Here is a 14,270-nt window from a genome sequence, read left to right as displayed (position 1 = left end):
CCTGAAGCCTAGAATTGGTCTTGTACCAGAAAAATTATTCTTAATGAATTATTGTATTATGATCAATTGTGTCAATAATACTACAGATTTTAATGTTAAAGAAGTTGCATAATTTTTTTGGCTTTGGATTGCTTTGTGTAAGAAATATTATAATATTATAATCACATAAATCACTACAATCTGGGGGCTTGAGGGACAAAGTAAATGTACATGTTAAGATAAATTAAAAAAGTTAAATAAAAAGAATATATATTTTGAGTATTTATGAAAATATAGAGGAAGATTAGAAATTCCTGGTAGAGGATAATTTCCAGGTAGAAAAAACGGCTCAGCTTTCCATTAACATCACACAAATGTACTTTATGTTATGTTTGTCATTAGTTAAGAGAACCTAAATTCTCTATGTATGTTGTGAAAAATTTTATTTGCCAAAGTTGTGGATATTAACATGTCTTGTAATACAGAATGGTAAAATCAAGACCTATTTTTTTCCCCACAATCTGACACCCATTTTTTGGACTTTACTCCAGTAGCCATAATTCCACATTGACATCTTCAACACACTCACTGATAGAACAACCAATTTATTAGTAGCTTCATCAGTTATCTAAGTACATATTTCCCTACAGTAGTCCTAAGACGAGGGTATTATTAAGAGTAGATTTCAATTTTGCCGCACATTTACATAAAAATCATATAGTATAAATTGGCTCACTTAATGTCTATTCTTAAACTTGATATTAGAGTCTCAGTGACACTGCTTCATGCTTTTTTCTCCCACATTCCCTCAACCTTATTTTAAAGTATTTTCTTTGAACAGCTGTTCTAGTTTGAGTTTACTGAGTAGCAATGTTGGAGTAAACTGTTTAAGACATTTATTGAAGAGAAGATCTTTCCTAAAGTATAGGAAAATTGATCAGTGAAGGTAGTCAAAAGCTTCATACCATGAAATTTATCTACTGATAAAGTTTAGTGAAGCAAAATGAGAAGTAGGAAGGAAGATTGGGAAAGAATTCAAGGCTGCAATTCACATTTTAAAAAATGGCCATTATTCTATAAGGTGCCTAGAGACAAATCCAATTCACAGAATCAACATCATGTAGGAAAGAGCCTGCATTATTTTATCTACTAGGATTAGCCTTTGTCTAAAAGTGACCATTAAGAAATACTTAGAAGAAAAATGACTGTCCCAGAGTCAAGCAAAGAGAGGGCTGAAGATGGGAGGTAAATGGGGGACATTGGTAGTGAAAATGTGCACCAGCAAAGAACATTGTACATTGTATAACTGAAACTCAAGCATAAAAAAACTACATAACAGTAAAATACAAATTTGTACTCATGGTGTGTAATGTAGTTAAATAAAAATATAGAAAATGGTCATTGGTGATGGGAATGTTGCACTGGTGATGGGGGGATGTCATCTGATATGACTGAAACCCAACCATAATCATGTTTGTAACCAACGTGTATATAAAAAACATTAAAATAAAAAATATCAACTTTCATTTCATCAGCTCAATATCAATATCAATCATTTCATATATACCAGATGATTCAACTTACTTATTTTCATTTTCCACATCATTCCTAGTTGTAATATCTCTTCAGAAACAAATCAAGAAAGCCAGAATATGACTCATGTGGTATCACTACCTGCACATGCAATGCCATATATTTGCTTCTGGGGATCAAATCCTCCTATCTCCAAAACTTAGAGTAACCACTGAGTACCGCACTACTGGGATTGAGAAACATATTTCTTGGCCATGCATCAAACTTCGGTCCACATTGCAAGGTTGAATACTGCTGAAATACTCAGATTTAAGACAATAATATCTCTTTTATAACATTATTAAAACATTTTACTCAATTACTTATTGCTCTTATTGGAGGTAGGGAAAATTTCTGGCATAATGTGGCATACCTCACATTAATTTTCATTTTTTAATTATTATATTTTAATTCTTTTTTCATTTTAGTACTTTAAATTTTCAGCCTTATATGCAGCATGCTATCTATTGCTAGTCTCTCCCATATTCTATTATGTTAAATTTCTTGCAGATTTTCTGACTCACTGTTACTTTCTACCACAGGATCTTGGTCATTTTCTTTAGGCTAAGAATTTCTCACTCCCTAATGAATCTAAATTTCCTCATTAGTTTTATCTTAGGTATCACTTTTGAAATTAAGGTAAGAAAGATTAATTACTTCATGTAAATAGGCACTCAAAACCCTACTTGACTGATATGTCTTCTTTCTCTCAATCCACATGGACTTGATGAGGATGTAAGCTTATTAAAGACCATCTTAATTGTGACAAAGATGTATTAAATTATAAAACATATAGTAAATTATAAAGTGTTAAGTAATACAATTAATATTAACTGGCAGTATGGCAGTTAAAGTTTATGCCAAAATTAATTACTATGTAAAGCTACTATTAATGTACAGTTGGGGGACTGGAAAGATAAAAGAGGGATAGAAAGAGACAAGAATGAAATGTATCAGATTTATAATATAAACAGATTGGTAGCAGGAGACATTCTGCCATTATTCCAATAGTGTTGCCTTTTGCAAGGTGACTGTCATTCTCAATCTTAGCTGAAAAGAAGAATCACCTATCAGGACTTTAATACAACTTTCAGTTTGGGTCTCAGCCCAGCACAATTAAATTACAGTCTTTCTGATTCAAATATTTCAGGTAATTTTTCAAATATTGCCAGGTAATTTCAGTGGGATCCCAAGTCTGTACTCTCATGAGTGTGTCAAAAACAATTATAGCACATTTTTAAATTAAATAATTTTGTATCATTTATAAAAATAACCTTTTATAAATAGTAAATTCCATCAGTCTCTTTATTTATAAAGTATGCACTTATGGACATAGTACATAGATATATTTAATAGTCTTGGGAAATATTACCATCAATTTTTCATTTGCCACTATACAAGTAAAGTTTGCTAAATTCTTTGAAACAAGCAAGTACAGGATGTTAATTTTTTTATGAATTGTCTAGTGGTTTAAGGTTTCTGAAGTAAAATTGTTAAAATTACTGAAATTAAGTTACTCTAGTTGTTAGCATAAATATTTACTAGTTGTTACTAAATCCTTGATGATTTTCTAAATTATTTTAGAAGGAAATTAAAGATAAGTTATGTCTAGAAGGTAAGATGCTTATTATAAGGCTATGATAATTTATATACATTATGTTTTAAATTAGTAATACCAACATTATTATAATGATTTAAACTTAAGATATAAGAAAAATAAATTTACAGGTGTTACTCCTGGCTCTATGCTCAGAAATCACTCCTGGCAGGCTCGGGGGACCATATGGGATGCTGGGATTTGAACCGATGACCTTCTGCATACAAGGCAAATGCCTTACCTCCATGCTATCTTTCCAGCCCCAATTATTTATTTTAAAGTGAATATACTCTAGACATAGTCTCAATTTTGTAGGCTATTACTTTAAAATTATAAAAGTATTGGCAATATAAAAACATATATACAAATATACAAACAATATACAAACATGATTAAATCACATTTGTTTAAATTTGGAAAATGTTGGTGATTAAAATGCTTGATACCTTGTTTTACCATATTATCAGGACTTTAATAAGATTATTTATGTTATAAGATAATAATTTAATATTCTGTTTGTTAACATAAACATAGTATTTTTGTGTCGTGGATTCAGATAGATCAGAGATTGTTCTTATTTCTATTCTCAGAAATCACTCCTAATAGAGTTCAGGAGCCAGATGGGATGATGTGAGGCACTGAATCTGTATCTGCCCTGTGCAAGGCAGGCATCCTATCTGCTGTAATATGCTCTGACTCCAAATAAATACTTTAAAATAATTGTGTATAAAATATATTTTTTTCTACATGGAAATAATTATGAGAGATCTCTATAAGGTGAACACATCGGGATAAAGCTCTCACTGAGTCAAAATGTGAAAATTTAATTTCCTCTGTGTTCTGAAGATGGTCATATGAAAATTTATCATCTTTAACTTGAATTACTCCACTGAAAAAATAATGGATTACAAACTTTAATTAAAAGTTATTGACCAAATTATATTGAAAATATTTAATGATTATTGGGGCCAGGAATGTGGCACTAGAGGTAAGGTGTTTGCCTTGCAAGCGCTAGCATAGGACAAACCGCGTTTTGATCCCCCAGCGTCCCATATGGTCCCCCAAGCCAGGAGTGATTTCTGAGCACATAGCCAGGAGTAACCCCTGAGCATCAAATGGGTGTGACCCAAAAACAAACAAACAAAAGAAAATATTTAATAATTATTATATCATATAATTTTTAGTGTGGGAAATATATAATATAAATTGCATTTGTCATTCTTTTTTTTTGAGCCACTCCCAGTGATGCTCAGGGGTTACTACTGGCTATGCACTCAGAAATCACTCCTGGATTAGGGTGACAGGAATCAAACCAAGGTCCATTCTGTGTCAGCTGCATGCAAGGCAAATGCCCTACCATTGTGTAAATGCTCCAGCCTCAGCATTTGTTATTGTTAAAGAAGAAAAATATTAACACTATGCAGTCACAATAGTTTTCACTCATAAAAACAATTTTTTGGTAAGCGCTAAAAATTGAATCAAGATATGTTAAGAAGGAACATTACAAATTATATATATATATATATATAAAGTCCATTTTTAAGGAAATACGGTAAGTAATAATTTAGTTATTAAACTTCAGATACAAATAACTGGCACTAAAACATTTCTAATATTTGTTAATTATTTTAAAGCACTTCTAATAATGTTATTGAATAAAATATAGGAATATATTTTAAATTGTCAGATTTAGGTTGACATATACAGGAAGATATTTTAATAAAATAGAAACATTTAAATTAATTAATATGATTTTTAAAATGCTAGTTAATCATTTACTTTTCTTATTTTTTGTTGTTTTTTTGGGCCACACCCATTTGACGCTCAGGGGTATGGGACACTGGGGGATTGAACTGCTGTCTTTCCTTGGCTAGCGCTTGCAAGGCAGACACCTTACCTCTAGCGCCATCTTTCTGTCCCCAACTTTTTTTTTTTTTTTTGGTTTCATTCACTTTTCTTAACATGATTTTTTTCAAGGAAATCATAAATGCTGCAAGAAATGTGCAAAAAAATACCTACAGTCTTGCTATTGTAATTGATAATACATTACTCAGTTAATTGTAATATATAAATATGTTGATTTTATTTAGAATAAATGTATACTTTTCTCTTTGTGTATGTTTTATGTGTACTTAATAGAATGCATTATTATATTACTAGATTGAATATAGGTTCAATTTTACATCTAAGGTTAGAAAACACTTTCTAAGTTTTTGTTTGTTTTTATTTGGGCCACTGACATTCAGGGGTTACTCCTGGCTATGTGCTCAGAAATTGCTCCTGGCATGCGGGACCATATGGGATGGAGGGATCGAATCACAGTCTGTTTTAGTCTAGTGCACACAAGGCAGATGCCTTCCTGTTTACACCACCGCTCTGGCCCCAACGCTTTCTAATTATTATAACAACATTGAATATTATTGAATAATATAATAATAATAATATTGTTTGAAACAAATGTAGAACATGTTTTATCTGAAAGTAATTCTTTACATGTACTGAATAAAATGTATAATGCAGATATATGATGCATTAGAGATAAACCAAAAGTAGTAAAATGTCAAACAGACAAGTCCAATATATAGTCTCATGGTTTTTAATTCAGGGATTTAAATTCAGACAATTAATTTTCATAGATTATTCATTAAAATAAGAAATTAGTTCAATACATTCTGAAGATTTATGTGAGAGATAAACACTGGCAAATAACTGACAATAAATTTGAAAATTTCCTGTTTATTTCTTAGGATTCTTTGTGTCCTTGAGATTAATATTTACTTGGTTTTATTGATATTTGGGGGGAAGTCCATCCCTGTCAAAAATACAGAAAATGTATTTATCTAACATTTTTATTTTTTCATCATAAGCCACAAGGAAATGAGCTGTATTGTGTTTGTATTTAAGTATCTAGTTATTTATATGTATTCTAAGTTTTCTTTGACTATGTAGTATAATAATGAATAGTTTTGGCATTATTCTAATTGATTCTAACTAGCTAGGTCCAGTATTATGTTGCTTTTTTGTTTGTTTGTTTGTTTGTTTTTGGGTCACACCTGACAGGGGTTACTCCTTGCTCTTCACTCAGAAATCACTCCTGGCAAGTTCAATGGACCATATGGGATGCCAGGAATTGAACCAGGACTGTCCCAGGTTGGATGTGCAAGGCAAACAATCTACTGTTGTGCTATAGCTGTGGCCCTCTCATATTAAATTGAGTGAGTAACTTTATTTTTAAATTGTTTATCTCTTTTATGTTTTAGGAGTGACAGTACTTGAAGGACCTATTTATGCTGTGGGAGGCCATGATGGGTGGAGTTATTTGAATACAGTGGAGAGGTGGGATCCCCAGAGTCAGCAATGGACATTTGTGGCCAGTATGTCTATTGCCCGAAGCACAGTTGGTGTAGCAGCATTGAATGGCAAGTAAGTAGATATTTCTTTTTAATCTGATAATAAATGACTAAATAATCTTTGTACAATTTTATGTAATTTGGAAGATAAAACTTAAAACCATATTTTAAGTGTTAATATTTTTTGAAAGTTTAGTCTTGTGGCTGGAGCCATAGTACATACATTTAAATGACTCCAATTTAATACCCAGTATTCCATATGATCTTGTGAGTCCCATCAGGATTGATCCTCAAGTGAAAAGCACTGAATAAGGATTGAACATTGCCATGTATTGCTTCCCACTCCCAACAAATGATGGTTCCAATTTTCAAATAAACTTCTAGTGTAAATAATAACAATGCAACATTTATTTTGATATATAACCCCCAAGTTGATGGAAGGATCCTAAAATGTGTGTGACTTAATGTCTATCTACTAGAGTCGCGTTGTTTTTATTTTGTTTTTATATTTCAGACAGGAAATCATAAAAAGTGACCTTTCATTTCAAGCCAAAGCAAAACTTGTTGTAATATCTCCTCCTGACAGTTTTATTTTTTTCTTATAATAATATAAATGTGACTTCCCCCTGTTGTTTTATTTTTATAACTCATTAATGTGACATCTAATCTGACTGTTGCTTCCTCTAATATTTTTGAATAATTTTCTAGTTAATTATCATAAAAGACATTTAGCTTAGGTTATGATGACACCATTTGTTATGAGAAAAAAAGACAAACAATTTGCACATGTCTTAAAATTAATGACAATGTACTGACATATGCAAGCATAAAATTATTTTAATTTCATGAAACACATCAATTGGTCTTTTAATAAAAGATACTGAGTGATATGTATGTCCTCTTATTTCAGGCACATAGCTGCAGGCATACTTGATGAACAGTAGATAATTGACAAATCAATGAATAAAAATTTGATTAGCTATTTGACAAATAAACACTTATAAAAATGTCCACATCTGTGATTTCTTTTGCTTCTTTTTGTCCCTGCCTCAACTTAGTTCTTTAAACTTTGTTTTATAAATATAATATTTTGTTTTTTTTTAATTTCCCTAGTTAGATACTCGTATTTCCAGAACAATGTTTGAATTTTAATAAATGTATGCTCTGCTGGCCCTAGAGAATCTGCAATACAATTTTTTAAAAAACTCATCTTATTTATTGATTCACAATAGCTAAACTGATTCACTTACAAAGCTTATAATGATAATCATCTTCAGGCAATTGGAATGTCTCTGAAGCCTGAAGCTCATATAGTGTATCATGAGAGCAGAATGTACAGCTACTATTTTTTCCATATATCTCAATTATTGAGTAGCCACTGTACCTGAATTCATTCCCAGAAGTGTGTAATTTGCCTTCTAGAAGAAATAATCTCCCCAAACCAAGTAAGCTTTGTAGTGAGAAAGACATATTTATGTCAAGTCATTGATTGCAAAAATGCAAATTAAAAGAAAGAAAATTCAATTTGATGGAAACATGAGGAGATGGACTAATAAGAAAAAATAAGTCTCAGGTAATACTGCAATTTAACTACAGATTATGAAAGATAAAAGACATGGTTGTAGTTGAGTTTCAGTCAGAAAAAAGAACCCCTTCACGAGTGCAACATCCCAATTACAAACATGTTTGTAATCATGGTGATTAAATAAAGATATTATTAAAAAAAGGCGTGGTTGTATTTAAATTTCATATAAATATCTGAACAGAATTATTTAAGAAGTCTATACATTTTAAATGCCATTATATAAGAAAATAGCTAAAATATTTTCCACTGGTTCAGAGATTCTTGATAAATCATGTCTAAGAATTAGTATGTGTAGTAATTTCAGGCATTAATTTTAGTTCATTGGCCAACTCCTCAATCTTTAATATAATGAATTTATGATTTAATTTTTTTTTCCAGTCTTTTATTACCTGCTTTATAGGTCCCTTTATATCAATAATGCTGAATTTCTCAGTTTTTCTTTCTTGACTTGATATTCCAGTTTCTCTCTGGCTTTTCTTATACTTGCTCTCCATAGATTATTTTTAATATTTTTTCTTAATAGAGTCTCACTATTAATTTGGTTTCTCTTAACTGTTCTTTTGATAATTGGATAAAACTTAAAATTTTCAAGATGAATAACTTGACTTAACTCTATTTTTCTATGTGCATTAAATTCCTTACAGCAGGATTGATATTCATAAGGTTAAGTTTGTTATATTTAAGAACAGCACTTTTAGAAATATTAAAATATATAATATTAACTTTCATGTATACAAAACTTATTTTATAGTGTTTTTAAAACTAATTTTGCTAATATTTAATTTCTAAATGTTAGATTAATAATTACTTCTCTGAGAGCCAGAGAATTGTATATGAGGTAAGACACTTGTTTTGCTTGTGTGACCCCAGTTTTAATCTGTTACCACATATGAGTCTTAAGCAACATCAAGTGTGGCCCATAAAACCACAATAGCAACAACAATAGTGATAATAATTTTATCTCCCATTTGTCAAAATAATGGTTCAACAATTATTGTTTTTTTTTCTTTTGAAATCTCCTGGGCTTAACTAATTTTTTGAGAACTGGAAATGAAAGATTAAATAATTTCAAAGAACTTTGAAAACATAAAATGTCTTCAGTGATTTGCAGGAAAATTAACTAAATCAGTTTTCTTAGAATTTACCTTTCATAAAAAGATAGTGAGAAACTAAACAAAAACATAAAATGCCAACTTTAATATTTATAATAGGTACAAAGTGTGAGTTACTAAGAAAACACGGATGAATTTTTATTGAAATGACCCTTTCTACAATGTGGGAAGGTGGTTAGTAAGCCAGAATTTAACTGCATATTTAAGAACACGTCATTCCTTTACAAGTTTTTGTTGTTTCACATTAAATAGATTATGTAAGAGTCTACTCAAAACCTGGCTTAACAGGTTTTGGAGAAGTAAAATTTTTACTTTTATTTCTCTTCTAACTCCCTTTATTCTTTGGCTAATATGATACTTAATCTGACAGAAGTCATCAATTAGATATAATACAATAAATTTACATAAGTAAATTTAATAGATAAGTGGTCTTCAAAGAGCCAATGGAAATCTATTAAATACAGGTTATATAACTCAACTATGAGTAAAAATGGACTCATCTAATTTACTGCTGCATTGATGGAGTTTGAGAATATTCTCTAGGTGATTAGTCATAAAGAAAAGGATAGAAAAAATAATATTTTGTTTTGGATAAAGAAATAAACATAGAAGGAGAATAACAAATGCCCAAGTTCAACAGAAATGAAACTGTGTTTTCAGTAATAAGCTTACCATTCCAGTGGAGGGGAATATGACAGCACTAGGAACCCTGCAACAATAGTAATAATATAATTTGGAGGAGAAAATTCTGGAAAGTACTAAATCCACCCTGTTAGTAATATTGTAAGCCATAGTTCGACCCCCCAGCGTCCCATATGGTCCCCCCAAGCCAGGGGTGATTTCTGAGCGCATAGCCAGGAGTAACCCCTGAGCGTCAAACGGGTGTGGCCCAAAAAACAAAAATAAAAGAAAGAAAATAGTGCCTGTTGCAGAGGCAGGCTGTTGAGTGGAAAGCAAATTGGGACACTGGTAGGGAAGAAAGGACTCTGGTAAGGGGATTGGTGCTGGATAACTGTGTGCCCGAAATCCAATCATAAAATCTTGGTAAATCATGGTGTGTCAATTAAAAAAAAATTAAACATAAAGACACAAAAGCTGTGAAAAAGTACCAAGGAAAATATAAGTTAGAGTAGAATATGAAATAGTATGAAATACAACAGTTGATTTAAGAGGCCTTAACCTTTAATGATAATGCTATCTATCTTCTTTCTGATACAGGGAAGGAAAATTTACATATGTGAGATGGAGAGAGGAAGGTCAGAAAGTCCTTTTTTAATTTTTTTTCGGTATTTGGGCCACCCCCAGGTGACACTCAGGGGTTACTCCTGGCTATGCGCTCAGAAATCTCCCCTGGCTTGGGGGACCATATGGGACTCAGGGGGATTGAACCTCGGTCCATCCTAGTTTAGTACATGCAAGGCAGATACCCTTGAGCTATGGCTTTGACCCAGAAAGTCCTGTTTTATTGGTTGTTTTTAAAGCAGCCTTAATCCAAAATAATCAAATGACTATTTTGCATACTTTAGCATAGTTTATCCTGAATTCAAACACAATTACATCAAGACACCAAATCTAAGAGTTTTCCTAGTGATCATATATAATAACAAAGAGGAAATGATGAAAAATTCATGTAGTCTCTGGTAAATGTATTGAGATAATGTACATTGTAAATTTACAATAAGAAGACATTTCTCTAGCAAGTCACATCACAGTTTTCACTGGAAGTACTTATAGGAGTATTGTAATAAGAGTGACCAGCTTCTGGTACTTTAAAGAGTTCCATATTGTTTTGAATTAAAAATTATTTTAGTTCTTGTCCTATATATTTGTTTTAAAGTGTTAAAATCGGGTCTGAGTTATAGTACAACAAATAGGTAATTTTTCTTACACAGAACAGATATGGATTCAAACCCAAGCACCCCATACATTCTCCTGAGCACTGTCAAAATTGTTCTCTGAGTACAGAGCCAGACTTAAAACCTGAGCAGTGACAAATCCACCTAGACATTCTTTTGAGAAATTGTATTGAGAATAAAAATTAGATGTAATATCACAGGTAATTAAAACAAAAATTGCTAATTCCTAATTTTTTTAAATATCTGCAGTAAGAAGGAGAGAAAGTACAGAGGATAGGATGCTTACCTTGCAAATACCTAACCTAGGTTCTATCTCTCTGTACCACATACGATCTACAGAACTCTCAGAAGTAATTCCTTGATATAGAGCCAAGAATAAGCTTGAATATTGTGTGTGGCCCAAAAAGCAAAAAATACACAAATAAATATAATTTAAAAAGTAAAATAAAATAAATTACTTTAGAGCATCTAAAGTACTATTGATGATATATGCTAGTGTTAAATAACTTTACATAAAGAATAGATTATAGGTAATATTAACTTCTTGAAAAAAAGACAAAATTTTATAAGAAAAAAACTTTAGTGCTAATATATCATAATGAGAATACTGAAAGGTAAATAAATAAAATAATCTGCTTTATGAAATAAAAAATTATGTAGGGTAAAATTTGCAGTGATGCATAGGTATGTATAAGATCAAGGTACTTTAGTAGATTTCTTTTTGCTTCTGTTGGTAAATTTGAAGTTATATTTCTATACTACCTATGTCTCTTTGGTTATTCAATTAAACATTGATGTGGAGGCCATAAAAAGAGGCTAAGACTTAGAGGTACATATCTTGCATGTTCACAAATTCAATCTGGTTTCAAGAACTATATGACAACCCTTTGAGCACTATAAGTAATCACCAGAATGGTCCCCATCACAACTGGTCTTAGCAATGGAGCAAGGCCTGTAGACTGGACCTAGCATTGAACTGGTTGGCTATATACTAGGATGATTGTCTGGATGGCTGAAAAGTCCTTGGAAAATACCCAAAAGTAAATAAATAAAAATTGACATGAAAAATATTACCAAGAAGCAGAAGATTAGACCATTTAAATTTATCTTCATGAAGGTCCATAAGATATGACACTAAGATAAAAAACAAAATAGTTGGTTTATACAGTTTTTAAACAAACAACCTATAAATTTGTGTAGAGAACAGGTAGAGTGATGAAAGATTCTATAAAGTGATGGTTAGTAGAACCAATTTAGTGAGCTTAAAAGAGTTTATTTACACTGCTTCCTCTCCCCAATTACTTGTGACAAGGATTTCTCTATCTCTGTGCCCAGAGGCAATCATTCACAGAGATTTATTTCTTGCTTTCAGGGAAAAAGAGACAAGGAAGGTCAGAGAAAATCCTAATTTTAAAAGAAAGGAAGTTTATGCTACCATTAATTCCTTCTTTCTTTAATAGTTAATTATATCTGTGCCGCTTTGGCACATTTTAAGGAGGTTTAATCTGGGATTTAATATCACCTAATGATCATTGTGTTTTCTATGATATTTTTACCTTCAATAGACAAATAAGCACCACAACAAAGTATTCTTCCAGCACTTTAGCAGTTAGATATTGGTCAATGGGATGAAGTAAACAACTTGTACAACTTAAAATTTGAGAATATAGAGAATATTGTTAACCTTCACGTCTTCAGTCTGTTGTTTAATTGTACTCCACCTTGGAACATCAAAAGAGGGTTAGCTGACGATTTTTCATGTTGTTTTAGTATTACTGCAATTTCCAAGCAAGCCGAATTGTAAACTCTTTTTTTTTCTATTTTCTTAAACAGGACTATAATTTTACTTTTTTTGTGGGGGGGGGGGATACACCTGGGAAGTGCTCAGAGCTTACTTGTGCTCTGCCTCCAGGTGTTACTCATGATGAGAATCAGAGAATCTTAAATGGTGCACCTGATCAAACCCAGATCAACAGCATGCAAAGCAAGTACCATTCCTGACACATTCCTACTGTCCTATTGTCCCAGCCCTTTGAATTTATTAAATTGGACAAATTTTAGATAGTGTTTTGAATTGGCACGCAGATCAAATTTGTCCTTAACTAGAAAATAAACATTTTTTTCAGTTGACTTTTTGTTTGTTTCAAAAGTTGTATTATACACTGGAAAATACGGTATGTTTTAGCATGCAAGTATAGAAACTTTTTTATAGTTTATACTATAAAGTGGAACATTATGACTGAATTATACTAAACTGAGAATATAGTAAATGTGAGAAGCTTCTAGTTCCAAATGTCTGAACAGTCATTTACACACACTCGGATTTCTATCCTAACATATCTAAAATGTGTTTCTTTCAACCAGTATTGATATAGTAGGATATAATATCAATATCACAAAATTAAATGAAACATGATAGCTTATTTATTAGAAATTAACTGAGTCATCGGTATGATGATTGACACATACTTATGGAAAATAATTAAGAGGTTAATTCTTGTCATTCCAAAAATAAAACTTCTTTTTTTTTTTTTGTTATTTTTGGGTCACACCTGGCAGTGCTCAGGGGCTACTCTTGGCTCTACACTCAGAAATCGCCCCAAGCAGGCTCGGGGACCATATGGGATGCCAGGATTTGAACCACCATTCTTCTGCATGAAAGGCAAAGCCTTACCTTTATGCTATCTCTCCGGCCCTCGAAGAATAAAACTTCTATAAGGAATTATTTTGCTCTGTTTAGTTAGGGATGCAAGAGAATATAAGCCAATATGAATTGGGAAATTTTTAACAATGTTTTTTTCTATTTTCCTCATAGTCTCAGTATGAAATGCCAACTTCACAGTGTAACATATAACCCCTATAATTTCTTCTCCATCTAATATTTTTCATTTTAGCAGTTTTCTCTCCTTTCTTTTCCTTTACACTATCCTTCTCATCAATATGACATACCTGCCACTATTTATTGATCACCAGCTATGACCTTAGGTGCTCTTTGTCTTTCTATATAATGCTTTCCCCACGTAGAACACTTTCTTTGTGTTTTTTCATTTTAGAAATTTCTACTCATCTTTCAAGTCTAAATAAAATGTCACATTTTCTTTCATACTTTGTAATTGTCAGCTGTCATTTCCTATATAATCAATGTATGCACATACACCAACAAATTCTTCTCTCTTCTTTAGATTCTCATATATGATGTGTCTTTGAAATCAAACAAGT

At 31.6% G+C, this 14,270-nt stretch overlaps 1 protein-coding gene across 1 annotated transcript in view; it reads left to right on the top strand.

Moving 5' to 3' along the window:
- KLHL1 (kelch like family member 1) overlaps nt 1-14,270 on the top strand; it is a 317,531-nt gene that overhangs the window by 278,673 nt on the left and 24,588 nt on the right. Inside the window, exon 8 of the mRNA XM_049779031.1 lies at nt 6,409-6,571. Within this exon, the coding sequence (XP_049634988.1) occupies nt 6,409-6,571 (163 nt within the window). The remainder of the gene's footprint in view (nt 1-6,408; nt 6,572-14,270) is intronic.

Source organism: Suncus etruscus, chromosome 8, assembly GCF_024139225.1.
Source record: "Suncus etruscus isolate mSunEtr1 chromosome 8, mSunEtr1.pri.cur, whole genome shotgun sequence".
In the NCBI taxonomy this organism is placed as follows: domain Eukaryota; kingdom Metazoa; phylum Chordata; class Mammalia; order Eulipotyphla; family Soricidae; genus Suncus; species Suncus etruscus.
The sequence above is the reverse complement of the archived record's forward strand: the minus strand, read 5'-3'. Positions and strand labels throughout refer to the sequence as shown.